Source organism: Poecilia latipinna, unplaced genomic scaffold, assembly GCF_001443285.1.
Source record: "Poecilia latipinna isolate Pla-1442-1.1 unplaced genomic scaffold, P_latipinna-1.0 Scaffold209, whole genome shotgun sequence".
In the NCBI taxonomy this organism is placed as follows: domain Eukaryota; kingdom Metazoa; phylum Chordata; class Actinopteri; order Cyprinodontiformes; family Poeciliidae; genus Poecilia; species Poecilia latipinna.
The window spans coordinates 201,335-225,479 of record NW_015112825.1 but is presented as its reverse complement, the minus strand read 5'-3'; the positions used below and the strand labels follow the sequence as shown (position 1 = coordinate 225,479).

General features: G+C 39.8%; 3 protein-coding genes across 4 annotated transcripts; all 3 read left to right on the top strand.

Annotated features, from left to right (window-relative positions):
• The first annotated feature begins 873 nt into the window (after window positions 1–873).
• LOC106946855 (uncharacterized) lies at window positions 874–6,654 on the top strand. Of its 2 annotated transcripts, XM_015031512.1 has the most exons (11): window positions 874–991; window positions 1,378–1,435; window positions 2,587–2,601; window positions 2,686–2,816; window positions 3,245–3,380; window positions 3,621–3,905; window positions 4,065–4,403; window positions 4,488–4,669; window positions 5,393–5,494; window positions 5,586–5,684; window positions 5,756–6,654. In XM_015031512.1, the coding sequence occupies exons 2-11, from the start codon at window positions 1,384–1,386 to the stop codon at window positions 5,975–5,977; spliced, it is 1,563 nt and encodes a 520-aa protein (XP_014886998.1). In that variant the 5' UTR covers window positions 874–991; window positions 1,378–1,383; the 3' UTR covers window positions 5,978–6,654. The 2 variants fall into 2 exon arrangements, with proteins under 2 accessions (XP_014886998.1, XP_014886999.1); XM_015031513.1 differs by lacking the exon at window positions 2,587–2,601.
• A 683-nt stretch (window positions 6,655–7,337) lies between these two features.
• On the top strand, window positions 7,338–12,968 carry prpf19 (pre-mRNA processing factor 19). Its single transcript, XM_015031514.1, has 16 exons — window positions 7,338–7,532; window positions 7,716–7,865; window positions 8,015–8,091; window positions 8,362–8,503; window positions 8,647–8,720; window positions 8,839–8,904; window positions 8,987–9,028; window positions 9,141–9,215; window positions 9,311–9,386; window positions 9,502–9,611; window positions 9,712–9,867; window positions 9,945–10,014; window positions 10,090–10,263; window positions 10,856–10,938; window positions 12,072–12,177; window positions 12,267–12,968. Exons 1-16 carry the CDS (start codon window positions 7,514–7,516, stop codon window positions 12,362–12,364), a joined length of 1,518 nt encoding a protein of 505 aa, XP_014887000.1. The 5' UTR covers window positions 7,338–7,513; the 3' UTR covers window positions 12,365–12,968.
• Window positions 12,969–14,156: 1,188 nt separating this feature from the next.
• tcirg1b (T cell immune regulator 1, ATPase H+ transporting V0 subunit a3b) lies at window positions 14,157–22,983 on the top strand. The gene is made up of 21 exons (XM_015031508.1): window positions 14,157–14,347; window positions 15,294–15,412; window positions 15,689–15,767; window positions 16,647–16,795; window positions 16,907–17,002; window positions 17,101–17,162; window positions 17,677–17,803; window positions 17,881–17,963; window positions 18,064–18,157; window positions 18,327–18,539; window positions 18,639–18,789; window positions 18,895–19,034; window positions 19,573–19,730; window positions 19,803–19,893; window positions 19,984–20,102; window positions 20,212–20,425; window positions 21,379–21,492; window positions 21,586–21,672; window positions 21,763–21,883; window positions 22,019–22,190; window positions 22,332–22,983. Exons 2-21 carry the CDS (start codon window positions 15,296–15,298, stop codon window positions 22,423–22,425), a joined length of 2,481 nt encoding a protein of 826 aa, XP_014886994.1. The 5' UTR covers window positions 14,157–14,347; window positions 15,294–15,295; the 3' UTR covers window positions 22,426–22,983.
• The last annotated feature ends 1,162 nt before the right edge of the window (window positions 22,984–24,145 follow it).

The window sequence follows — 24,145 nt, the reverse complement described above, 5'->3', positions numbered from 1 at the left end:
GGTTATTATCTGTGAAACTCTTGACAGTAATTTTCAATAAAGAATGTGGGACAATAATTATGACAGAAGAACTCGGCTAGTGTTCACCATCACAGAATCAGATGCCTGTCTTGAAATATAAAAAATATGGGTAACATTTTATTTGAAGGGGTGCACGATTTTGTAAATTATGATAATTTAATGCAAAGTTGGCATTTTTAATGGACTTTCAAAGCAACTTTTAGAGCAACTTCGCATTAAAAGTGTCATTATTTACCAAATGACACTTCAAGACAACAGTCATACACATTCATAAAGACTTCTTTATGGTCATGACAGGTGTTACGTCATGTTTATGACAGTGCCATGTCAGTCTTATGCACACCCCTTCAAATAAAATGTTACCAAAATATGTAGGTATGCCTCGTGATTGTGTAATTTTCTGAAAATTAAAAGTTGCATTAATCGATTTTTTTTGTAGTTTAGATTAGATTTATATATTATTGGCTTTTATCGGATTTATTTATATATATTTGTTGACTGTCTACTTTTGCTAAATTTATACATGTTGATTATCCAATACAGATTAAACAGACATAGGTGTTTTTTTTTGTTTTGTAAATTATTTTAAATATTCTCTTGCAGGTGATTCATTTTTGCACTTTGTCTTTTCTAGGCTTTTAATGTTATCGTACATGAATCTTCATTTGTATCTAGTTTTAATACGAGTTTTCTGTATAATACTTGGCATCGTTTGGGAAAATTGTCAATGTTCATCAGTGTTCTCAGTGCATACACTTTTTACGCTGGCGGTGACTCATGAAACGGGATCACGTGGTGCTTTTGTGTGGCAGGGCTGCTGAGAATCACACTGAACGGCGGTGTCGATCGCCATCAGGGGAGGGTGGTGAGTGCGCATGCGCTTTCTGCAGACGAGGCTATATCATCCTGTTATCCTCATCCATATTAACGCTGGAATATTTCTGCGTAGGTGTTTACATCCAGGCTGCAGGTGAGGAGGCTCTGAGACAGAGAGATCATTTGTTGACCGTCAGTAATCGGTGTGTTGCTTCGCCGTGAGTGATGTTTGAATGACGGGGGAGGGAACATGTTTGACACCTGAGTGCCCGTGTCTCCTAACAGATGATGGAACCTGATGAGTGACAGAGCATGCAGATGCTCTGTGAATTTTTTTCGTTTGTTTGTTTAACGGGGTAGATTGTCTGCGCAGAGAAAACCACAGAGCTTGTTAGTCAGCTCCCTCCTCAGGCAGCTTGTTGATTGATGAAGGCATGCGGTGTTCAGACTGGTCGCTTGTTGTCAGAGCGGAGAGTGCATGGGCATGAATGACAATTACGTTTACCAACGGAACAACCTGCCTTTTGCTGTGTTTTACAGGACAAAATGCACTCTTACGTCTTCTCGATCCTGCTATTTGCCCTTCCCCTTTCTTCAGGTAACATTGCGTTTTCGTTGTGGTTATACTCATTTGAAGACCAGTTTTCATTTGTGACCTTTTAAAATAAAATAAAGAATGTTGCCCATTTACTACATCAGTGTAAGTTGTTTTTTAATTTTACCAATTAAAAAAATTTTTTTTATTGAAATGCAGGGCTGGCTCAAGGTGAATGGGGCCCAAATCAGAACCTGATTTAAAGCCACCACAAATCTACCATGTGTAAATGAAAAGAATAGATATTTTATTGTTACACAGTGAATTTTTGCTCAGTGGGTGAACAAATGACAAACAAAACAAAAAAATGATCACGACGGTCTCCTCAATACACTTAACCACAGACAATGTAGAAACAGCATCAACAACAATATCCTCTGCAGCCAGGCCTTCCCTCCATACTACCTAATTATGTTACAATATTGTCAGGATGAGTCTGAAATGTGTCCTGTATCATAACACTATTGTTGACAAACATCAATACACAAACACAAATAAGCAGAATAAAAAAAAAGTACACATTGTATAAGTAAGATAATCAGATGACCAGAACCCTTAATGATTAATATTACATGCTTATTTTCAGGATTGACTGATTTACAAAAGCATTTTGCAACTTAACTATATTAAACTGTGGAACTCTGTATAGTTAACCTGATGTTAACGGTGTGTATTAATGATTCAGAGTGTGGTCAGGATTAGAAGGGATGTTTTTGGCTAATCTCACCATAATGCTGCATGTTGTGCATTTAGGATATTATGATTTAGAACTAAGTAGCTAACTAACAATTATTCTTCAAAGTGACTTTATCTTCCCAGTCAGTGTGCATTATTAATAAAATAGTCACTGTAGATGGTGGTATTTTAGAAAATGAAAAAGAGACAGACAGACTGGTAGATAGATAGATAGATAGATAGATAGATAGATAGATAGATAGATAGATAGATAGATAGATAGATAGATAGATAGATATGAGATCTCCATATGAAAGAGACTTTTTTCTGAATAGTTATATAAAACAAATGAAATGACAACTTATTGTTCTACACATCGAGTCATTTTTATTGTTTGCAAGTTTAGCCCAAAAACTGTAAGCTGCTATTTAACATAGTTAAACTGTGAACACTAATAGTGTTAATAATACTCCCTACAGGTTGGGATTTATTAGGTAAGTGAGTATTTTTGTTGCTGAACATTTTCACCTACTGAATGCTTTCTCATTATTATACTTTTTTTTTCTGTGCTTTAACAGGTGAAAGGGAGAAAGTTCAGACTGTGTGTGTTGGGAAGGAGTTTCGACTGCCGGTGGACTCCACATCCAGAATTGTGACGTTTTCACCGGACTCTGAGGGGCCGAGACAAGTCCTGCTTGAAAAAACCACAGTGAGTGGAAAGTGTGTCACTGCTTTTCCCCTGTGCTTAAGATACAAACAGGTTATAGTACAGCCAAAAAGTAGAGTGCTTTTTCCCCATATCAGAGCTGTGCTCTACTCATACTTGTTGCTATATTCTGCCGGTCTGTCTTGCATGGTTAACAATCCTCTGCAGTTCTTGACCTTATTACAGAGATTTTGTCATTTCTAAACAAACGGAGGGACTCCATTCCCACACAGTAAAGCCAGTTAACAAATGAGGTGTAACAAACTCTTCAATTTATCCAACAGTCAAAGTTAATATAGTCCATTATTTATATTAATTATTTAAATATTAAATATTCAGATGACGTACATCTTGTTTATTTACTTTTGCTTCTGGGAGATGTAGAGGAGCAGAGTGGACTGTTTTTTTTTTCTCTCTCTCTTTATCTTCAGGTGAAGGATCCACGTTTTGAGTGGACCAGAGATAAGACGTTAGTCCTGAAAGAAGTGACTCTCAGAGATCAGGGACTTTATGCCAATAAACTGTCTGTTGGCTTCACCTACGAGACCGTTCATCTGATTGTTTCAGGTGTGACAACTTTTAGCCCCGGGCTAAATTAATCCATATATATTTCATCTGGCAGAAAACTCATTAATTATCAGTCACTAGTTCTTTGGATTGATATATTAAAATGTTGGATTGATTTGGTGTGATATACGTATCAGATCTACTTGTATTCCTATATTTTAGTCAAATAGATGCTTTTTCTGCGACATTGAGCTACAGTTCTCAAGTTAAGCTGACTTGCTTTCTACCTTACATCTTCAGAATGCATTAAGCCGTACCGCAGGAACTATGGAGAGACCTTTGAGCACGGCATCCCTGAAAATGGCTCTGTGTTGGAGTTCTCCCGTCGGGGTGCGCCGCCTGAGGCCAAGCCCATCGTGTTGTGGAACCGCACAAACCCTGAAACGTCGAACGCGGGACGGGGACGACTGCTGCGTGGGGGCAAAGTCTGGGCGGCAGAGAGAGTGACGCAAGCAGATCAAGGCAACTACACCATAAAAGACGATGACGGGAACGTGCTGTCTCGCAGCACCCTCTCCGTTCGCGGTGAGAGGAAACAAAACGTGACTTGTGTTTGTTGTATTTTTTTTTTTTTTTTGTGTGTGGTAATAATCATGTTTTGTCTTTCTTCTTCCATCCTAACCCTAATATTCCCCCGTCTATTCATTTGTCATCCATCCTTCTTTTACTCTGCATACTTTTCAGGGTACTCCTTCAACATTACACGTTTCACCAAGGAGTCTCTAAACCTACCCTTGTTTCTCCCTGTCCATCATGCCCATCTCATTTTTACCCCAAGTCGAATTCCAGATGAAGCCTCACTGGGTCCCTTTGACCCCAAACCTCCTCGCGGCCCCGTTCAGCTGCTTCGTGAGGGCCAGATAATAGACCACGACCTGCGCTACAGAGGTATCATCTCTCTCATCCGGAACGGATCAGTACACGATGTCGTTATCACGAGACTTACGCCAAGGGACGACGGGCTGTATGAAATCAGAGATGGGGATGGAAACATTGTGTCCTCCACCTACTTGCATATCATTGGTGAGTTGTGTTGTGTGTTTCCCCAATTTAGATATTTGAGCTTAAGCTTTTCTCCAAATTTTCCTACTTCTGTGATGCTTCCAGAAAAAAGGGCCACTTGGCGAGCACTCTTCAAGTCCATCAGTGTCTCTTCTGGCATGTTTGTGTCTCTGGCTGGTTTCATCTTGTTCATGAAACGCTACCCGAACTGCAGCGTCTCACAGATCATTACTGGCATCAGGACAAACCGCACGCCTCCAGCTAATCCGCCAAGAGTTAACATCCAGGTAGGAGATTCACTAAAATCTGCACGTCATCACTGTGACCGCACTGGCACACCATCCCCACATCATTATGGGACATACATGTTCTCGATTTATGGTGTAAGGATATATTTAGTGATGTACTTTTCAAACAGCGTATGGTTTATTTAGCTTTTCAGATAATCTCAAATGTTGGTACTACTTATGTTGTCATGCCGACATTTTGCGCTGATCCTTGACATTCTCTGCATTAGATGCCTCACCAACCTATTTCAGCATTTAGCTTGGGGAATTGTTTACTGCTTTGAACCTCTCCACAGCATTATCAACTGGATTTTATTTACAGGTATCAGAGTAAAGCGGGTTGAATCCAAACGCATGCCACACATTTCCAATTTCTATCCATTATTTTTTTCCTTCCGTTTTTCCTTCCTTCCATCTTTATTTTCTTTCTTTCCTTCATTTGCTCTCTCACTCACTTCTCAAGTATGTACTACTTGATTATCAGTGAGACTTAAATATCATATTAATCCTAGAGAGAATCAAAAATGCTGTTTTCAAATTTGCTCTTGCGATAAAGCTGTAAAACACCCAACACAGCTAATTCAACAGTGAAATGAACTTAATTGCTACAAAGTGAAATTAGATCTAAACTAAAACTGATGCACAAAAGAGAAGAGAAGCAGTTCTTTTGTCTGGTCAATTTAAATGTCACGAGTTCATGCTTGTCTGTGTTTCTTATTGCAGGAGTACAGTCAGCCCCTCCCACAGCCCCCATCCTATTATAGTCACTGCGAACAGCCTCCAACGCCAAGAAAATGGACCCCTATGGCCAGTCCGGTTCATGCTGTAAGGCAGATTATATTATTGAAACAATTTAATCTGAATGAATATTCAGATTAAACATTTAATCTTGAACATCAAATGTTTGTACTTACAGGGTTATACTCCTGTTGGGTCAGGGAGTCCGAGAGCAGACAACCAGGAGGTACAAAGACAAACGCCTGGAAGCTCACCCCTTCGTAATTTGACCACTGAGGTAAAGATGAGCTTTAGTTGTGTCTTCTACATGATATTATTTTTTTAAAATGCGTCTTCATCCTTCCCTAGTTGGATAAATCCAACGAGGAAGACGAGAAGATTTCCTTCTCTATGCCTGGGGGCTCAGACTGCCTCCACTCATCTGAGGACTGCGTCCAGTTCCAGATCAAGAAAGACAGAGACGAGCAAAGAAGGAGCAGATCAAAAGACTTCTTTTCCACGCTGCCGCTGGACGAGGACAGCTCAGAATCCTGCAGTGTTTACACCTCGAAGAAATTGGACTTTTTATAAAACGGGGACGAAGACCAGGAGTTAACGATGCAAAGTACAGATGGAATTCCATTCATTGATTCTAAGAAGACATCATAGCACTATTTGCACAGTTTTAAATCTTTGGTTTGTACTGATTTCTGAACCATGAGGGAAGTGTTGAGTTTTCTGTCTCACTTTGCACTGGTGAATGGTGCTAAAATATCCTACTGTTATCTACCTCTAAACCCTCAGGACAGATATGATCTGCACTGTATTTACTGAGTGTTTGTGTTCTGTCATCTCCAGGGCTATAATATCAAAAGTGTGACTCTAAAGTTGCAATAGAGAATTCAGATCACTTCACATCAACATAGTATGAACTGAAGTGCTTGCCCATCATGCTGACTCTTTCCCTATTGTTGCTACGGTAATCGTCATTATAGATATCCTGTGTGTCCTGCAGTTTATGTATGTTTGCAGGTGTAGTGGTTTTACCTTTGAGAAAACTGTAGTATAGACACATGGCATGAATCTCCAAATATTGTAACAGCAAAGCAAGCAGTTAATCTTTGAACCTTGTATACTAGAAAAATAACTAAGTCTTTAAGTAATCCTTTATCTAATAACAAAGTCTTATCTCTAAAATAAAATGTATCTTTAACAAACATATCTAAAAGTTATTTTTGTGCATGTGTATTTCAATAAATTCTTTAATGGAAAGGTAAATGTATTGTTATAATTTATTTTACTAGGAATCTTTGATGGAAAGTTTTATATTTTTGGTGTTTATTTCTGCACATTATGATGACTATGGTCGACAATTAATGAAAACACAAAGTTTTGTGGCCTACACAATCCTGGGAAGCACTTTTGACTTATCTGTTAAACCACTCCTTAAACCATAATGTCCAGAAGCAGCAGAAGCATTTGAGGGCCAAATGAAAAAAGCCCTGAACTGTTGCTCAGTCTTTTGAAGTTTGAAGCCCAGACTGAAGTAAATTGTGTGCTTAATTTTTACAATTAAGAAAAAAATGAAGATGCAGACACCCATATTACTTTTGTTCCAAATTTTCATGTCCAACTTTATTCCCACTGCACATAGCCTGATAATGTACTGTTTACACATCTGTGTGAAGCAATCCTTTTTATTGCCCAGTTTTCTGAGAAACTGAGTTTGTGGTTTTCTATAATCATCAAGGCTAGCTAAAATATTTATGCTAAATATATCAGTCTGTATGCTATGAATCTAATGCAGTAAAATATTTCACACTTTAACTGAGTTAAATAAATTCCGTTTATATTCTGGTTTATGTTGATTCACCCTTAAAGTGTCGCAACAATTACATTTATCTGACAGTAGAGGGCAGTGCAGAAGCAGAGGTTTGAGTTTTGACGTATGAGGAAAACAGCGTAGAAGACTTGATAGTTCCTTTTATAGCGGCAATGAAAGGACAGCGTGCCACTTACGATTTTAGCAAAACATAAGTTAGGCATACATTACCGAATTAAACCTATCAGGTTCGCAGCAAGCATATTTCACTATTAGGAGGAGAGTATCAGTGCTGTGTTGAGAAGATGTCTCTGGTTTGTGCAAGTAAGTCAAACCCTATCAGTTCGTGAGACGGATTCAGTATGTTAGCTTATGCTAGTAGCTAATGTGGCTAACGTTAGCCGCCATGCAGACCGCCTTCTACCTCGGAGAGTTTTCTCAGACGCGTTTTATGCCTTATTATTGCTGTAGTTTGAGTCATAATAAGTAAATACACTTTTCCCCCAGTCTGCAACGAGGTACCGGAGCACCCGTGCATCTCTCCGGTGTCCAATCATGTGTTCGAGCGAAGGCTAATTGAGAAGTACATCGCTGAGAATGGGACGGACCCGATGAACGGACAGCCGCTGTCCGAGGAGCAGCTGGTGGACATCAAAGGTAAAAGCTTCTGTTTACAAATCCAAATTAAACAAATCCTTCATAACTAATGATGATTGAATGACATTAAATGTCTAAAATTGTTTGTAATCAAATATGTAAAGTGAAAACTCTGTGATTTTTTTTTTTTTTTTGTGCGTTTGTTTCAGTGACCCATCCAATCAGACCAAAGGCTCCATCAGCTACAAGCATCCCTGCCATTCTCAAGTCACTTCAAGATGAGTGGGTGAGTGCTGCAGTCAGAAAATCTACTTATACTTACTTATGTTTCAGATACTGCTTTTCATCACCAATACTTATTTTGCATCTGTAAAGTTTTAAATGGAACAGGAAAGACGAGTAATTTAATACATAACCTTTGTCAACAGTACATGTTACTTGAGTTATTTCTGAAAGTCATGTTGGCAGTTCCTGTTAATGAGCAGCTTATACTAACTAGTATTTTCAGAACCAAAGTAAAAACTGACTCAGTCTCCTGCCTTGTGTTGTGTTGTAGGATGCTGTGATGCTGCATAGCTTCACTCTGCGGCAGCAGCTGCAGACGACTCGTCAGGAACTCTCGCACGCCCTGTATCAGCATGACGCAGCCTGCAGAGTCATCGCTCGACTCAACAAGGAGGTCACTGCTGCAAGAGAAGGTCTGCTTACAGATGGCAGCAGGGATTTTTGTTTTAAACCAGCTTTGTATTTTGGGACAATATGCGTTTGATAAATGTGATAAACTTCTTGTTTTGTGTTATGAAGGTTCTCTTAGAAACTTTTTCTTTTTTTTAATTTACAGCTCTTGCTACGCTTAAACCACAAGCTGGACTGGTGGCTCCTCAGTCTGTGCCGGCCTCCCAGCCAGCTGCTGCTGTGAGTAGCTTGGAGTTTACTAGTAAAGGGTCTTAATAATAGCCCCTCATCTTCATGATTTTTATTTTTATTTTTATTTTTTTTTACAATGAGGTTGAATTATTCCTTTTATTTTTAGGGTGGTGGTGGAGAACCAATGGAGATCAGCGAACAGGTGGGAATGACCCCAGAGATCATCCAGAAGGTAAGATCTTTCTCACTTCAATTCAGAGTTCATTACGGTTTTTAATTTTTCTTATGTGTTTTAATCGTGTTTTCATTCGCAGCTTCAAGACAAAGCTACTATTCTCACCACAGAGAGAAAGAAGGTATTTTTGCTTCTTCTTATGTAGCATTTTCTTCTCCAGTGGAGGTGCAGTCAGTGCTCCCATGTTGTGTAAGCTCTGTACTTTATCTTTCTGTTTCCTTCTATTTCACTAGAGAGGAAAAACTGTCCCAGAAGAGCTGGTCAGAGCTGAAGACCTCAGCAAGTACCGCCAAGTGGCCTCGCATGCTGTAAGTGTGGATTTGGTCTGGTCATGAAGCTCGGTGTCCTCTCTGGATTATTTAGTGTCTTTGATAGCCACAATCTCCTTCTGGTTTTACTTCAGGGCCTTCACAGCGCCAGCGTTCCTGGTATCCTGTCCCTGGATGTGTGTCCCTCGGACACCAACAAAGTGCTCACTGGTACGCTGAAAGCATCTGTCGTCGTTTTGCTTGCTTTATTATTTAACCAGAAATTTCATTGCACATTTTTAATTCCCCAAAGACTCTGATGTAAACCTTGTTGTTTTGTTTCCAGGTGGCGCTGATAAGAACGTGGTCGTGTTCGACAAGAACGAAGAGCAGATTGTGGCGACTCTGAAAGGCCATGCCAAAAAGGTCACCTCGGTCATTTACCATCCATCCCAGGTGACTTTCTTCTTTATGAGTTTGACTTTTATTTAAAAGAATAGTTGGATATTTAGAGATGCCTGATGTGAATTTCATTCGAACCTGTTTTCCTCTCCAGTCTGTGGTCTTCTCCGCCTCTCCTGACGCCACCATCCGTGTGTGGTCCGTTACCGGCGGCAACTGCATTCAGGTGGTGCGAGCCCACGAAGCCGGAGTCACTGGGCTGTCTCTGCACGCTACAGGAGACTACCTGCTCAGCTCCTCTGAGGATCAGGTGGGTTTTGCTGCATGAACACACCTCCAAGTTGTACTGCTTCGCTATATTGACCTGGTTGTGTTTTTACGTTTCAGTACTGGGCCTTTTCTGACATCCAAACTGGTCGAGTCCTCACCAAAGTTACTGATGAGAGTGCTGGCTGTGGTAAGTGTCTCTGTGGATGGTTTTATGTGTGAAGTCTCCAGGTGAGCACTGATTGTTCTGCTCTTGGTTCCACAGCTCTCACCTGTGCCCAGTTCCACCCTGATGGTCTCATTTTTGGCACCGGTACGGCCGACTCCCAGATCAAGATTTGGGATTTGAAGGAGCGCACCAACGTGGCCAACTTCCCCGGCCACTCCGGACCCGTGACCTCCATCGCATTCTCTGAGAACGGATACTATCTGGCCACAGGTTCCACTTTGCACTTGATTGATCTTATTCTTTTTTTTTTGTTTGTTTGTTTTGACTCTACATTAGAGCTGAAAAGTTTCAGGCACATTTCTAGTTATTAGGAAACATACTCAACACAACACAATGCCCTAGATGCAGCATCTTAGTCTTATAGCTTAGTAGCTATTTAGCTAAATAGCTGTTATGCAACTGTCATGTAGACATACAACTGTCTACATGTCTTCAATGTCATGCAGACAATTGAAGGCTGCATGACATTTGATATTTAGTTTAAAAAGATTAAATGTAAAGATCAAAATATAATAAACAATCTAGCTGTAAATGTATCTGCTTTTGATAAATCTTATTTAAAGTAACATAACTATGCCATGTCCACCCTATCAAGTATTTTGCTAAAATCTTGCCAAGTGTGTACTTTGTGACTCATTTTTATGAAAAGATTACCTATATCTGTTTTAGGGGGAAAAAAAACACAAGTTACACAGTGAATGTTTACTCCCATACATTGTAACAAAGTACCTATATATCTTTGAATACTCTTGAGTTTTTCCACATTTTATTTGAAAAAGATTTCCCTTATTTTTCTTTCCAGGTGCCCAGGATAGCTCTGTGAAACTGTGGGATCTGAGGAAACTGAAGAACTTTAAGACTATATCTCTGGACAACAACTACGAGGTAAAAATGGCTAATATTTCTCTTTTCTTAAACATGTCAGTGTTGAGAAATTGCTGTGTTTGAAGAGAAGTATTTCTAGACTTTGTCTGGAGAATTATTCCTTTCTCACCCACAAAGTATGATATTTTGGTTGCTTGCAAAAAGCACTCATCCTTCATAATTGTGACTTGGAAGAAAAATTGTGTGGGTTTTCTAAATTAGAAAGGAAGTCTTTAAGTTGGGTGTTACCAGTTTTTACTAGTAACCTTGAAACTAACCTAATTACAAATATTTGTAATAAGTTGGAGCTGACTATGTTTTAGTCCCACTAAAATACAGCTGCTTTGTGAAAAGATTAGCAAGGCTCTTGGTTTGCAACAAGTCACTAACGCTGTATAAATCAATTCCACACATGGCGGTGGGGATGATGCAGAGAAAGGGAGGCTGGTACAAGATGAGAACCTGTTAGAGGCTGTAAAAGGCTTGAAACTGGAGCAGAGGTTCTCTTGGCACCCTGAACACACAGTCAGTGCTGCAGTGGAAACCCTTTCCAATGTAATGTGACCAAATGAGGAGAAACTCAAGCGGTGCGAGTACTTTTACAAGACGCCGTCACAGAAAGAGAGATGGTTTAAACCTGATTCTAAGCAAGTCGAGAGAGCAGAACATATTAAAAACAAAAGGAGCCGTAATTAAACATTAAACATTATCTGTGTTTTTCTCATGATTGATGCATTTATTGCTAGAGGTGATGTGAAGGTTTTTTCTTTAGTTTACTTATTTCAGTAAAAAACTTGAAATATTTCAACACTTCATAAGTACACGGCGTACAACATGGGACTGTCAGTGAAATCTCTAAATTGGGCACTGAGGCGTTTTAAAGTTTCCTTGGCAGAAGCATTTCAATCAGTTAAGAGACTGAGTGAACCACTTCCAGTTCTGAAACGATCCAGCTGTTTTCCACTATGTCACGTTTTTATTTTAAGCTCCACACACTCTGCCTTTAGCTCAGTGTTTAGTCTAAAGATGCTAGGAAAACCTCCGTCCTCTCTGCCAGCTGCCGGCAACCAAGTGAAAATGCATTTCGGCGCTGCAGCACCCGACTGGTTATAGTTTTCTATTTTGAAACTGATTAGTTTTTGTTTCTCTTTCAGGTGAAGTCTCTGGTGTTTGATCAGAGCGGTACCTACCTGGCTGTAGGCGGGTCTGACATCCGTGTCTACATCTGCAAGCAGTGGTCCGAGGTGCTCAACTTCACAGGTGAGGAGACGGAATGCCAATCATCAGCTGTTTGTGACAGTAAATCTAGATATTCAAATGGCTATTAATTTTTTCTGTTTACCTTTCAGACCATACTGGTTTGGTGACTGGAGTTTCCTTCGGAGAAAATGCCAAGTTCCTGACATCTGCAGGAATGGACAGAAGTCTCCGATTTTACAGTTTGTAGAAAGAAAAGAAATTCAGGATGAACAGGGGAGGACAGTCGAGAGACGTGTAACTGAGTAACATTTCCAAGCACAGTCATTAAAAAAAAAAAAAAAAAGTCAATGTTAACTATACTTCTGATGTTGTGTTTGTCTTCATATCCAGGAAAGCAAGCACATAGAAATACAGCAGTATGAGCGTAACATAACTTGTTTGTTGGTTTTGAGAACAGTAGCGATCAGGAAATTTCTGTCCTGTTTGCCAACTGGTTTTATTGGTTTTTATTATTTCTTATTTTTGTTGTTAGGGAGGTTTTAATTTGCTTGTGAAACAGTTCAGTGTGCTCTTCCAACAACTATATCTGGTGATGATGAGCTTTGCTTTTTAATGTAGACCAGCTTCATTGCTGTATCCATAGGGAAAGATCAAATTAAATCTGTAGTGATCCTACAGTAAAATACCGACAGATGTAGATTTGTTTTTATCCTTCCCCCTTGTTTGAGTTGTCATTAAGTTTTTGTTCCATTTTTAACTTTTTTTTTTCAGTTGTACATTTGCCATTACCTACTGTTGAACCTGATACACCTCTGCCTTTGATGATAAAATAAAATATCTTTTTCAAGTTATGTTGTCTACATTTTAATTTGATGTACATAAATCAGTGACTTTATTACTTTTAAGTGTATTTTTTAAATTGGGGCAAGTTGGTTTGGATAGTTTTTTTTTCTCTCTCGTTAAATCATTTAAAAATACATTTTGAAATTATTCAGATATTTTTGTCTTGCTGATCTGAAACAAATTGTGACACGAAAAGACAAAACAAGAAATCTATAAAAGGGGAGAAACTTTGTTCACGCCTTTCAAGTTTATATGTACACCACTGTTAGAAGTGCTTTACAAGAAAAACAGAATTGTGTCCAAAGAACTTAAATGAATGTTTAAAAAGAAAAAAATACTTTTTGAATTTAAGCAGTAATATTTGCTTTTTTACTAATATTTTCAGTCTTCATTTTTGCAAGGAGCTAGAAGGTTTTGCACATATAAGGCTTAAGTTATTTCCAGAGGCGAGGAAGAGGAAGATGGCTTCCCGTTGTTTTGTTCTGGTCCTGAGATCACTGAGAGATTAGGTCTGATGACCTGTGGGGTTTACATGGTTATTCATACCAACCTGTGTTATTAATTGTGAACCAACCCCCCAAAAAAAGTGTAATATGAATTGTTTTTGCAGTGATAAATATCTACACATTCTATATGGTGTTAAAAATAAGTATAGATGAGATTTAAAAAAAAAAAAAAAACCTCATTACATGAAAAATAAAAGTGACCAGAAATTTGATAAATATGTCTTTTTGGTTAATTAAATGAGAGGAGTTACTTTTATGTTGCTAAAATTGTGTTTTTTTTATTGTCTGGAATAAACTCAATTATTAAATGATTGACTAACGATTTAGAAGGGCCTGCCAAAGGGGGTATCATCTTCCCTTCTTAGGCGACCCATATATTTAAAAAATATATTCCATTAATCGAGCTTTTGGAAATAACATGTTTAAAGCAGGTAGAGCCCATATCCCTGTATTAAAAATGTTATTGGTCTAAAATTATCTGATCTTAAGTGTGTATTCAGTACCTGTAAGTGGAAAAACGTGTCAGTGTGAAATGAATTTAAATAATGTTTTTCCCTAAAATGAATTTTTCAATAATATTCAACATAAAAGTACAGGATGAAGTATGGTGTTGGCGCCATTACGACGGGACAGGTTATATCACTGCGGCAGAAAACGTCGCCCCCTAATGGTGAAACTAGGGAAGATCAGGAAAGTCCTGGATCACGTGAGTCCTGGGGTAACGTGACTCTCATGAACGGGAAATGGGAGCCTAGAGAACAGAACTCACCTCGGAACCTAGAAACACGTCTCCACTTTGTCCAGGTTTGTCCACCGGTACCGTCCAAGACAGCCACAGAGAGTGTCCACAGGAGACACAGAGGGGTCCAGGCGAAAGACGGGTGAGACAGCTCTGATTTAGCTTTGTTTACTGCTAACCGGGAGCTACTTTTCTCACCTTAACTGGTGTTATTATCCCATTTAAAATCAATGTACTGTAGATTTTTCTTCCCATTTTTCTCAGTACGTTAATAATGCGGTAAGTTGATTAATTTGAAGCTTTTGTTTCATTGCTTTGTTCCTCTGGAACTGAGCTGTGGTGAAAACGAAACTCAAAGCTGTTATTTGTGAAAGAAAATGTGGGAAAAAAAAAAAAAAACTATCGTCAAAGTCTTTATCCCCAGAAAAAGTTTCTTTTAAGATTAATTTAGTTTTTTGTGTCTTGTCATACAGCTTTAATAAATGTATTGACTATCACAGAGTTGTTTGTTAAATCAATTTCTGTCAGATGATTTCTGTTACCCACCTTAATCGAGCAGGACAAACCAGACCTTTCAAAACTCCATATATATATATATATATATATATATATATATATATATACAATTAAAGAGACCAAATATCTGTTGGTACATTTTCCTCAAACATCTCAATCCAGTTGAGATAGAATAATATACTTTATATATCCATCAGGTACATGATTGGGTTTTTTTTTCAATTTTTTAATCATTTTTGGACAATAAACCAAAAGAGGAATTACACATATCGTATTATTGACATACATTTGCAAAAATGGAAATTCCACCTGATGATCACCACAGCAGGACCTGCTGCTTCCTGTTTGTAAGCGTCCACCCATAAAATGCTGCCTTGTCAGTTGATCTTTTAGTGCACCAGCCGAAGCCAGATCCTCTTTTTGGACTTTCTTTTTGACGAATCTATGCCTTTCTGTCCTTTGCTTAATAAGAAGCATTCATATTTTTTGGCCAAACAACAGTATTTAGTTTTGTGTTGTGACTTGAAAGTGGAAGTATTTTTTTTTTTTTTTTTTTTTTCCTGTGCTTGCAGTTATGGGGTCCCTGTTTCGAAGTGAGGAGGTGTGCCTGGTGCAGCTCTTCCTCCAGTCCGGCTCGGCTTATAACTGTGTGAGCGAACTGGGAGAGCTGGGATTGGTGGAGTTTAGAGATGTAAGTCAAATACAGTCATCATTTTTACTTTTGCATCAACATGATATAGGATCTGAGTTTTTTTTTTCTTGATTTGCAAGTTGCTGATTGATTTTTTTTTAACTTTATCCTCATTCTATCAAAACAATTTACTAATATTATCATTGTTGAAATAATTGCCTTCCTTTCAATTACACACAGTTGAATGGTTTGTTAGACACATCGACATTTTCTTTCCTTCTTTTGTAATAAGGTGAACACAAATAACCCCTCTTGCCATCTTCTGTATCTTTCTAGTTAAATCCAAACGTGAATGCCTTCCAGAGGAAGTTCGTCAGCGAGGTCAGGCGATGTGAAGAGCTCGAGAAGACGTTTTGTAAGGACCGACTCATTCACTCATAAAGGCACACTGTGGTAGAGATGCGTCAGAAGTCTTAAAATAGATTCATATATTACACAGGATCATAATCTCACTGAAAAATAGCCTGAGGACAATCACTGAGTGAGGGGGGAAAAATGCCATGTTAGAAAATAAGTAATAATTTTTGAAACCCTGGTTACTATTAAATAATTGCAAATTAAGCATATTAAAAAGTTGAGTGTTGTTTCTGTAGTGAAATACATATTGTAATTCCTCTCTCAACCATTCTTCAAAAGACACAATAACCTGCCTGTTATTGTGTATAGGTCTGTAGTTACTGACCTGAGAAAGTAGCTACTTGACCTATAGATACACATGCAAACAGTCAGAGTAATAATCGATACTTTTAAAACAACTGGAATGTGAGATCGTTGGATGAGGACCTAAGTCTACCTTCCCACCACTCACAGTGAACAGGAAGTAAAAAATCTGCTGGGACTTTAACTGGAAATGTGTTCTTTGGTCAGATTAAAATTGAGCTTTGCTTTTTTTTGGAACAAAATGTCAGGATCTGGTTCTCTTCCAAAGGCTCAGGCATGTGCAAGAAGTCATGAAATCTTTGAAGCATGCTGACTTTTTAAATAAAGCCACGTTGGGCTCGAGTTGTGAATTACAAAAAGCTGATCACAGGGTCCTTCAGCAGGATATTGATCCCCCATCAGTTGGATATTGGGGCCATGCTAAGGCAGAAATAGTTCACCTACCACAGGATTAACTTTCCTCAGTGGCTGCCTCAGCCCTCGGATATGAATCCTGAAGAGATGTAGCGCGTGACTCTTCTGTTTCGGGAGTTGTATATTTTAATCTATTTTATGTTTTGACATCGTCCCTCAGCCTTTCTGGAGCAGGAGATCAATCGCTCCCTGAAACCGCCCCCGCAGCGCCCCCTGGCCCCTCCGAGCCCGGTGCCTTCGGCCCCTCAGCCGCGTGAGCTCATCACCATAGAGGAGGAAAGTGAGAGGCTGGCGAGAGAGCTCAAAGAGGTAAAAGGAAAAAAACACGACTGCGAGTTGGTGCTGACGAGCTTCTGTTGTGTCTTTAGCGGCGTTGTGATGTAACGTTTGATGGGACGTGTCCCGTTTGTTTGCCTCCAGGTGTCCAGGAACAGAGACAGCCTCCGGGCTCAGCTCACGCAGCTCTGCCAGTACAAAGGAGTCCTGACCCAAACGCACTCGCTCACAGCCTCGCAGGTCTTTATACACGTGATATCTAGACAGTGCTATTGGAGTTTCTTCAAAATGACGGAGCAAAAAGTAAAAAAAAAACAATTTCCACCTTCCGTTGACAGGCACCACCACCTGTGTTGGAAAGCCACGGCCTGTTTGATCACCGCCAAGATATCCGCCTTAGGTAGATCTCTGCTTTTTCTTCTTCTTCCAGCGATGCACAGATCAATCAGCCAAACATCAAGTTCGGCCAATTTTTTCCATTTATTTTATCTGATCTTTGATTTGCAAGTCAACACCTGAAAAATCTTACTCCCCCCCCCCCCTTCTTCATAAATGCAATAAAACGAAGAACTCTGTCCATTTTCAGGCAACAAATCAATCATTCAACAGCATGTGCTTTGGATTTGGGTTTGAGTTTAATAAAAATCAGAAATGGATTACAGAAACATTTGATGTATGACGGGGATAGTTTTGTAGTTTCGTCATATAGCGTTGCATTGAAAGCTGTCAAAAAACCCCCAGGATTTTTTTTTTTTTTTTTTGTTTTTTTTCTTTTTTTTTTTTTTTTTTTTTTAATGAATCAGCAAGCTTAAAAAATTTGGATTCTAAGAAAACCTTGATTGGTTCCTCTTTAGTTTTTCCTCAAAGATGTTAGATGTTTAAAAAAAAAAATCCCATCTTCCTCTCTGCCTCAGCTTTGTTGCAGGAGTGGTCCATCCTTGGAAGGTGCCCTCGTTTGAACGGTTGCTATGGCGGGCGTGTCGCGGTTACATTATTGTGGATTTTAGAGAAATGGATGAACGACTTGAGCACCCAGACACGGTAAGAGCAAGTAAGAGACAGAACCTCTTACTTTAGTTTCATGTAGATGTAACATGTTTCTGCGTCTCTGTCTCCAGGGGGAAATGGTGCAGTGGACCGTTTTCCTGATCTCGTTTTGGGGAGATCAGATCGGACAGAAAGTGAAGAAGATTTGCGATTGGTGGGGAAACCTGTGCATCTATCAGATTCTTTATTTACTTTCTAGTTAAAGTATTCTCTCATTTCTGATCAGGCTGATTTGGTTTTATTTTTTCGAGCAGCTTCCACACGCAGACATTTGCATACCCAGAGAGTACAGCCGAGAGAGAGGACATTCTGAGAGACCTTCATGGTCGGATTGAAGACATCAAATCAGTGAGTGTCTTTTATTTGTTGCGGCATCAATACCAGCATTTCCTCTTTTCGGAAACCCCGAAAGTACCAAATGTGTTTAGACTGTGCGGTAATGTTCCTTTTTTTTATGTCTTCTCTGGGCATTATGTTGCTAAACTCCCTGCTTTCACTTCCTCGTCGCGTTTTTCAGGTGTTGTCTCAGACCGAAGCCTTTCTGCAGCAGCTGCTGCAGCGAGCCGTGGCTCTCCTGCCTCAGTGGAAAGTCCGGGTCCAGAAGTGCAAGGCCATCCAGCTGGTGCTGAACCTTTGCAGCCCCTCCGTGACTGACAAGTGCCTGATCGCCGAGGCCTGGTGTCCCACCGCCAAGCTGCCGGAGCTGCAGAGCGCCCTCAGAGAAGGAGGGGTAAGATGGACGGGGCAGCAAATCAGAGACGTGCAATGCTGCCGGTGGTTAGATTTAGTAGAAAAATAACCGAAGCGCTGCCTCTTCTTCCATCTTCAGAGGAAGAGTGGCAGCGGCGTGGACTCCTTCTACAACCGCCTGCCCTGCTCCACCCCTCCTCCCACTCTGTTCCCCCTCAACTCCTTCACAGCCGGTTTCCAGAACATTGTTGACGCTTATGGAGTGGCCAGTTACCGGGAGGTCAATCCAGGTTTGTCTCTGTCATTTTATCCATCGGATGACTCTGTTAAAGCAGAGACGGATCAAAAGCAACCGAGTTGTTCAACCGTTTTCTTCCCTTCCCGTGCCTCTGCAGCGGTGTACACCATAATCACGTTCCCCTTCCTGTTTGCTGTGATGTTTGGGGACGTGGGTCATGGATTGCTCATGTCTTTGGCTGCCCTCTGGATGGTCCTTGAGGAGAAAGACCCCAAACTCAAAAACAACAACAATGAGGTACACTTCATTCTTTAGATTCGCTCTCCTTCGTCTCTGGTAAAACATGTGCATTTAGAGCATAATTCAACTTTTACTTCAGCAATTACATTTTTTTAATTGATCTTCATAGAGTCATAGTTGGAAAAGAAGATATGAATGCATATTAACTGGGTCTGTTTCTGCTTTAATAGGTTCTTGAACAGTTTTAGATTTTATCTAAAAGTCATATTCAATGATTTAGTTGTTTTTTTTTCATGGAAACTAGAAAAATAAATAAAAAATCACTGCTAAGCTATAGTTATTGAATTCAGTTACAATAAACGCTTTTTTTCTGAGTTCATCTCTAGTTAGAGCTTATATATCCTGTCTGTGTTTTATTCATATTGTCCGTCCGTCCGTCCATTTTCTTTACACCCTAATGAATTGGAAATTGGCCAAATGACGCATAAATCCAATCAAACATTGCTCTTCCGAAAGTGGATTTAATTAGTTTAAGACATTTGGAGTGGGGCATTCCAAGGTTTTGGCTGTAAGCGAAACGTGTTTCCGTTTCCAGATCTGGAAGATGATGTTTGGAGGACGATATCTGATTCTGTTGATGGGCCTCTTCTCCATCTACACGGGAGCCATTTACAACGAGTGTTTCAGCCGAGGCATGAAAACTTTCAACTCGGGGTGGCACGTCGGCCCAATGTTTGACAAGAACATCTGGAAGTGAGGACAGGTCTTTAAATTTCTCAACAATGTTTTTCTTTGTTTCGTCACTAACCCACCGCGTTTCTTTAGCTCGTCGGTGCTGCGGGGGAACCAGTTCTTGTCCATGGATCCCAACGTGACCGGGGTTTTCACCAGCCCGTATCCCTTTGGGATCGACCCGGTACAGCCGGCAGATTCCTTAATCATTTCTTTTTAATGAAATACCGAATTGAAGCCAACCTTATTTTGCCTTTTTTGTGATTGCTGTCAGGTCTGGGGCCTGGCCAATAACAAGCTAACCTTCCTAAACTCATACAAGATGAAGATGTCCGTCATCGTCGGCATCATTCACATGACGTTTGGAGTCTGCTTGTCGTTCTTCAACTATTGGTTAGTGATCTGGTTTATTTCTCTGTTGTCCTCCTCTCACATCCGTCTGGCCCGGTTTCTGTGTCCTGCGGAGTTGATTTTCACTTTTGTCTTGGTGTTTCTCCTTCAGGCACTTTGGCAAGATCAGCAGCATCTTCTTTGTGCTGCTCCCAGAGCTGTTCTTCATGCTGTGCCTCTTCGGGTACCTCGTCTTCATGGTGGTCTTTAAATGGATCGTCTACACGCCCGCTGAGTCCAGAATCGCTCCCAGCATACTGATCCACTTCATCGACATGTTCCTGTTCACAGACAACCCGGAGAACCCCCAGCTGTACACGGGTCAGGTGTGTGCTCCAACACAACAGCCACATATGTAATGGAGGCCATTGCCATAATACACATGCGCTCATTTTTTTTCAGCACTCAGGAAGATGCGGGATTTATTTGTTTTCCTGTTCTGCTTGGGATCTTTAAAGTGACAATATTACATATGTTTTTTTTTTTTGTTTTTTTTTTTTAATATCCATTGGGGGTTTTGATTTTTGCTTTGCTTTCCAAAAACTATTTGCATCACTTTACAACCACAAACTACAACGCATTGAGGCTTTATGTGATAGAATAACATGACAAGATACATGATTTTGAAAGTGAAGCAAAATTATAAATGTTTTTCAACATTTTTGTACCATCAAATTCTGTGGATTCATATCCCGCTGCCTGGAGTCAATATGTTGTAGAACCGGTAGGAATGATGCATCCAGACGGATGTATGTGGCATTGTGCATCCATGCTGTGTCTTCGCCACGCTTGAGCATTTAATTTTATTTTTTCCGTAGAATGTCTTGGATGTTTATCATTGTCATTCCACTTTGTGCATTTTTTTTGTTTTGTTCAATTACTTAAAATCCCCAAAGAATCGTTGCAGTTTGAGGTTATAATGCAATGAAATTATTTAAAAAATTTGGATTTTTTTGCTGAAAATGTACAAAATTGTTTGTTTCGATGCACAGAGTAACCATAATGTACTTCATGCTTGTTTCACTTGTGTGCTTGAGGTTATTTTTTTTTTTCTGTAAACGTGATGCTGTTAATCAGAGATCAGATTCCAAGTTTAATGGAAGCACATGAATCCAATTATATGCTCATCCGTAACAGCAAACAGTGCTGCAGTTGTTGCTCGGTTTATTAGAGGGAACGTGTTTACTACTTTTCCAAGGTATTTGTATAAACTAACATGAGCAGATTGCCTGCTGTCTTGTTGCTGTTATTGAACATGTGTTTGTTCTCCATGTTGCAGCTTATAGTTCAGAAGGTCCTGGTGGTGCTGGCCCTGTGTTCAGTCCCTGTCCTCCTGCTGGGGAAACCCCTGTGTGAATATGTCGCGTTCAAATCCAAGCGGCGGCGACACATCGTAAGTCTTAAGGGTTCAGCGAGCTTTATCTGTTTTTGTTTTTTTTAGACTGAAGTGCATCGTTTGCTAGATTTGGACTCTTTGTGATATCAGGATGAGGAAAGACAGCCGCTGGTGGCCGAAGACGGCTCTGTCAACACTCGGCAGGGGGAGGTGGAGGGCGGACCTGCTGACGAGGAGGTAACTGTGATTGAATTTCTGAAGCAAGATTCAATTTTCTTTGCTGCACTCATGCTTCTAATTTGACGATCCGAACCGCGTCGCCTGCAGGAGTTCGATGCTGCGGACGTGTTCATGCATCAGGCCATCCACACCATCGAGTACTGCTTGGGCTGCATCTCCAACACGGCCTCCTACCTGCGGCTCTGGGCCCTCAGCTTGGCTCACGCACGTTAGTACTAACACACACACACACACACACATATGACTTCCTCTTTTGGAGTCAAACCTGCCCGGTCTGGTATTCATCTGTTTTTCCAACCAGTCGTGGCTCCGTGACTGTGAGTCACCGGTGTTGTCTCCACAGAGCTGTCAGAGGTGCTGTGGGTCATGGTCATGCGTCTGGCGCTGAGGTGGGAGGGCTACGTCGGGTCGGCTCTGATTTTTGTGATTTTCGCCGCTTTCGCCGTGTTGACCGTCTCCATCCTCCTGGTCATGGAGGGGCTCTCGGCTTTCCTGCACGCGCTCCGTCTGCACTGGTAAGGATGTGAGGAAGGAAGAAAAAAATGCTTCACTGAATTTATTTTTCACAGATCGTTCTGGTGATGATTTGGCAGTGAAATCGGAGCCGTGTGTTTCGTTCTGTTTTTTTTTTAATCCTTACATCGTCTCTTTCGCAGGGTGGAGTTTCAGAATAAGTTCTACAGCGGGACGGGCTACAAACTCAGTCCATTCTCTTTCAACTCTCTGATCCATGCTTCAGCTGCTGTATGATGGGCCAAAAAGTACAAATCAGTTCAATTAACTGAAGTATAAGTGAATCTTAATGGTATTCTTTTGCCTGTATGCCATGAAATGGTTAAATTAATTTGCACAATAATCATGATGAATAATGCTGACTGTTATTTTTACATCAATAGGAAAAAAAAAAGTGTCCACTTGATTATGACGTTACTGTATGAAAATACACTTTCGGATCCCCTTCGTAATAATTTAAACAGTGTTACACGATGCTCTCTAATTGAATTAATTGCAAACATGAATTATGAAAAGGGAAAGCACATCTGCAGATGAGTCTGTTTTGCTGTTTAAGGGAATCCGACACTGATGACTTGATGAATGTTTCAGTCTGAATGATATTCATAAGCCAAAGACTCCTTCCCTCATGATCATGTCCCAACATATTTAGTGCCTTATTGGAGCTGTTTATGTAGGCGTTATGTCTAGATCACCGCTACAAAACCTTTCAGTTGGCATTTTGTCTTTTTTTTTTTTGCCATTTAACTGTATACATTTAAATAAATTGGAAATTAAATAAAGTTGGTTGTCTGATTACTTTTATGTGAAGTGTTATTTTCTTTTCTTTTTTCGACCTGTGGACTTGCTGTTAATTCACACTTTCTGTTGTAAAATGTTGGTTTTATCAAGTGATCAAAAATGTGGGAAGTACACAGGTCTGGTTACTGTAACCATAAAAAAAATAAGTCGGCATTGAAATATCTTATTGTTCCTACAAAAAATGCACTGTAAACATTTAAATGTATTTCTTAAAGCTTTCATTGAAGTTGACAAAGTTAGAGGTTGAATCTTGGCACATTATTAGTAGTTATCCATGTTGCCTTTCCTGTTGTTTCTTAAACATTTTAAATTTTACTTTTTTTTTTTAACTCGTGGACATAAACGTATTCACACGCCGTGAACTTCTCTAAAGTTTATATTTTGTTGGGATTTTATGTAATAATCTATCACAAAGTAGCACATAACTAAGTTAGAAAAAAATATATAACACTTTAAAAATATTTTACAAGTTCAAATCCTAAAATAAATAAGAAGAAAAGCCTGGTATGCATTTGTATTGAACACCATTTGGACCAATACCCCTAAGTAAAATGAAAACGGGTGCCTTCAGATTTTGTTGCCATTCAAGCTGCAAATCTTCTATGGTATCCTACTACCAGCTTTGCACAAATGGATAAAATTTTCTCCAGTGTCCTTGACAAAGTACACTTAATCAGATTGAATTGAGAGTCTACAAGCAGCAATTTTCAGCTCTTGTTACATATTCTCAGCTGGAATTTAGGTTTTGACTCGGCAATTAAACATAAAAACATTACTTGATCTAAACCTCTTTATTGTAGCTCTGGAATTATATTCATGGTCATTGTCTGCACCAGGGGTCCTCAAATCCAGACCTCAAGGGATAGTGTCTAGCGATTTGTTTCTCTCCCCTTCCCCATCTTCATATCAACACAAACCAAACTCCCCGTGAATGATTAAGAGAGGAATTTCCAAACCATGATGCCCCCACCACCATGTTTCAGGATAGTGATGGTGTTCAGGGTAACAGCATCTTGCATCCGAATAAATACATTTGGTGTTAATCTAACCAAAAGGGCTTCCTTATTGTCTGAAGATAAATTTTAAGAAAGGGTAAATTTAAATGTTTTTTCCCCCTACTTGTTTATAAACAATTAAGCATAAAAATATACATATG

Coding starts and splice junctions, on each gene's coding strand:
- prpf19 (XM_015031514.1), top strand. Junction 8,092..8,361: donor AGTCACTTCAAGATGAGTGG/GTGAGTGCTGCA, acceptor GTTGTGTTGTAG/GATGCTGTGATGCTGCATAG. Junction 10,939..12,071: donor CTCTGGACAACAACTACGAG/GTAAAAATGGCT, acceptor TTTCTCTTTCAG/GTGAAGTCTCTGGTGTTTGA.
- LOC106946855 (XM_015031512.1), top strand. CDS start 1,384: ATGCACTCTTACGTCTTCTCGATCCTGCTATTTGCCCTTCCCCTTTCT. Junction 4,404..4,487: donor CACCTACTTGCATATCATTG/GTGAGTTGTGTT, acceptor TGATGCTTCCAG/AAAAAAGGGCCACTTGGCGA. Junction 5,495..5,585: donor TGGCCAGTCCGGTTCATGCT/GTAAGGCAGATT, acceptor TTGTACTTACAG/GGTTATACTCCTGTTGGGTC.
- tcirg1b (XM_015031508.1), top strand. CDS start 15,296: ATGGGGTCCCTGTTTCGAAGTGAGGAGGTGTGCCTGGTGCAGCTCTTC. Junction 15,413..15,688: donor GATTGGTGGAGTTTAGAGAT/GTAAGTCAAATA, acceptor GTATCTTTCTAG/TTAAATCCAAACGTGAATGC. Junction 19,894..19,983: donor ATCCCTTTGGGATCGACCCG/GTACAGCCGGCA, acceptor GATTGCTGTCAG/GTCTGGGGCCTGGCCAATAA.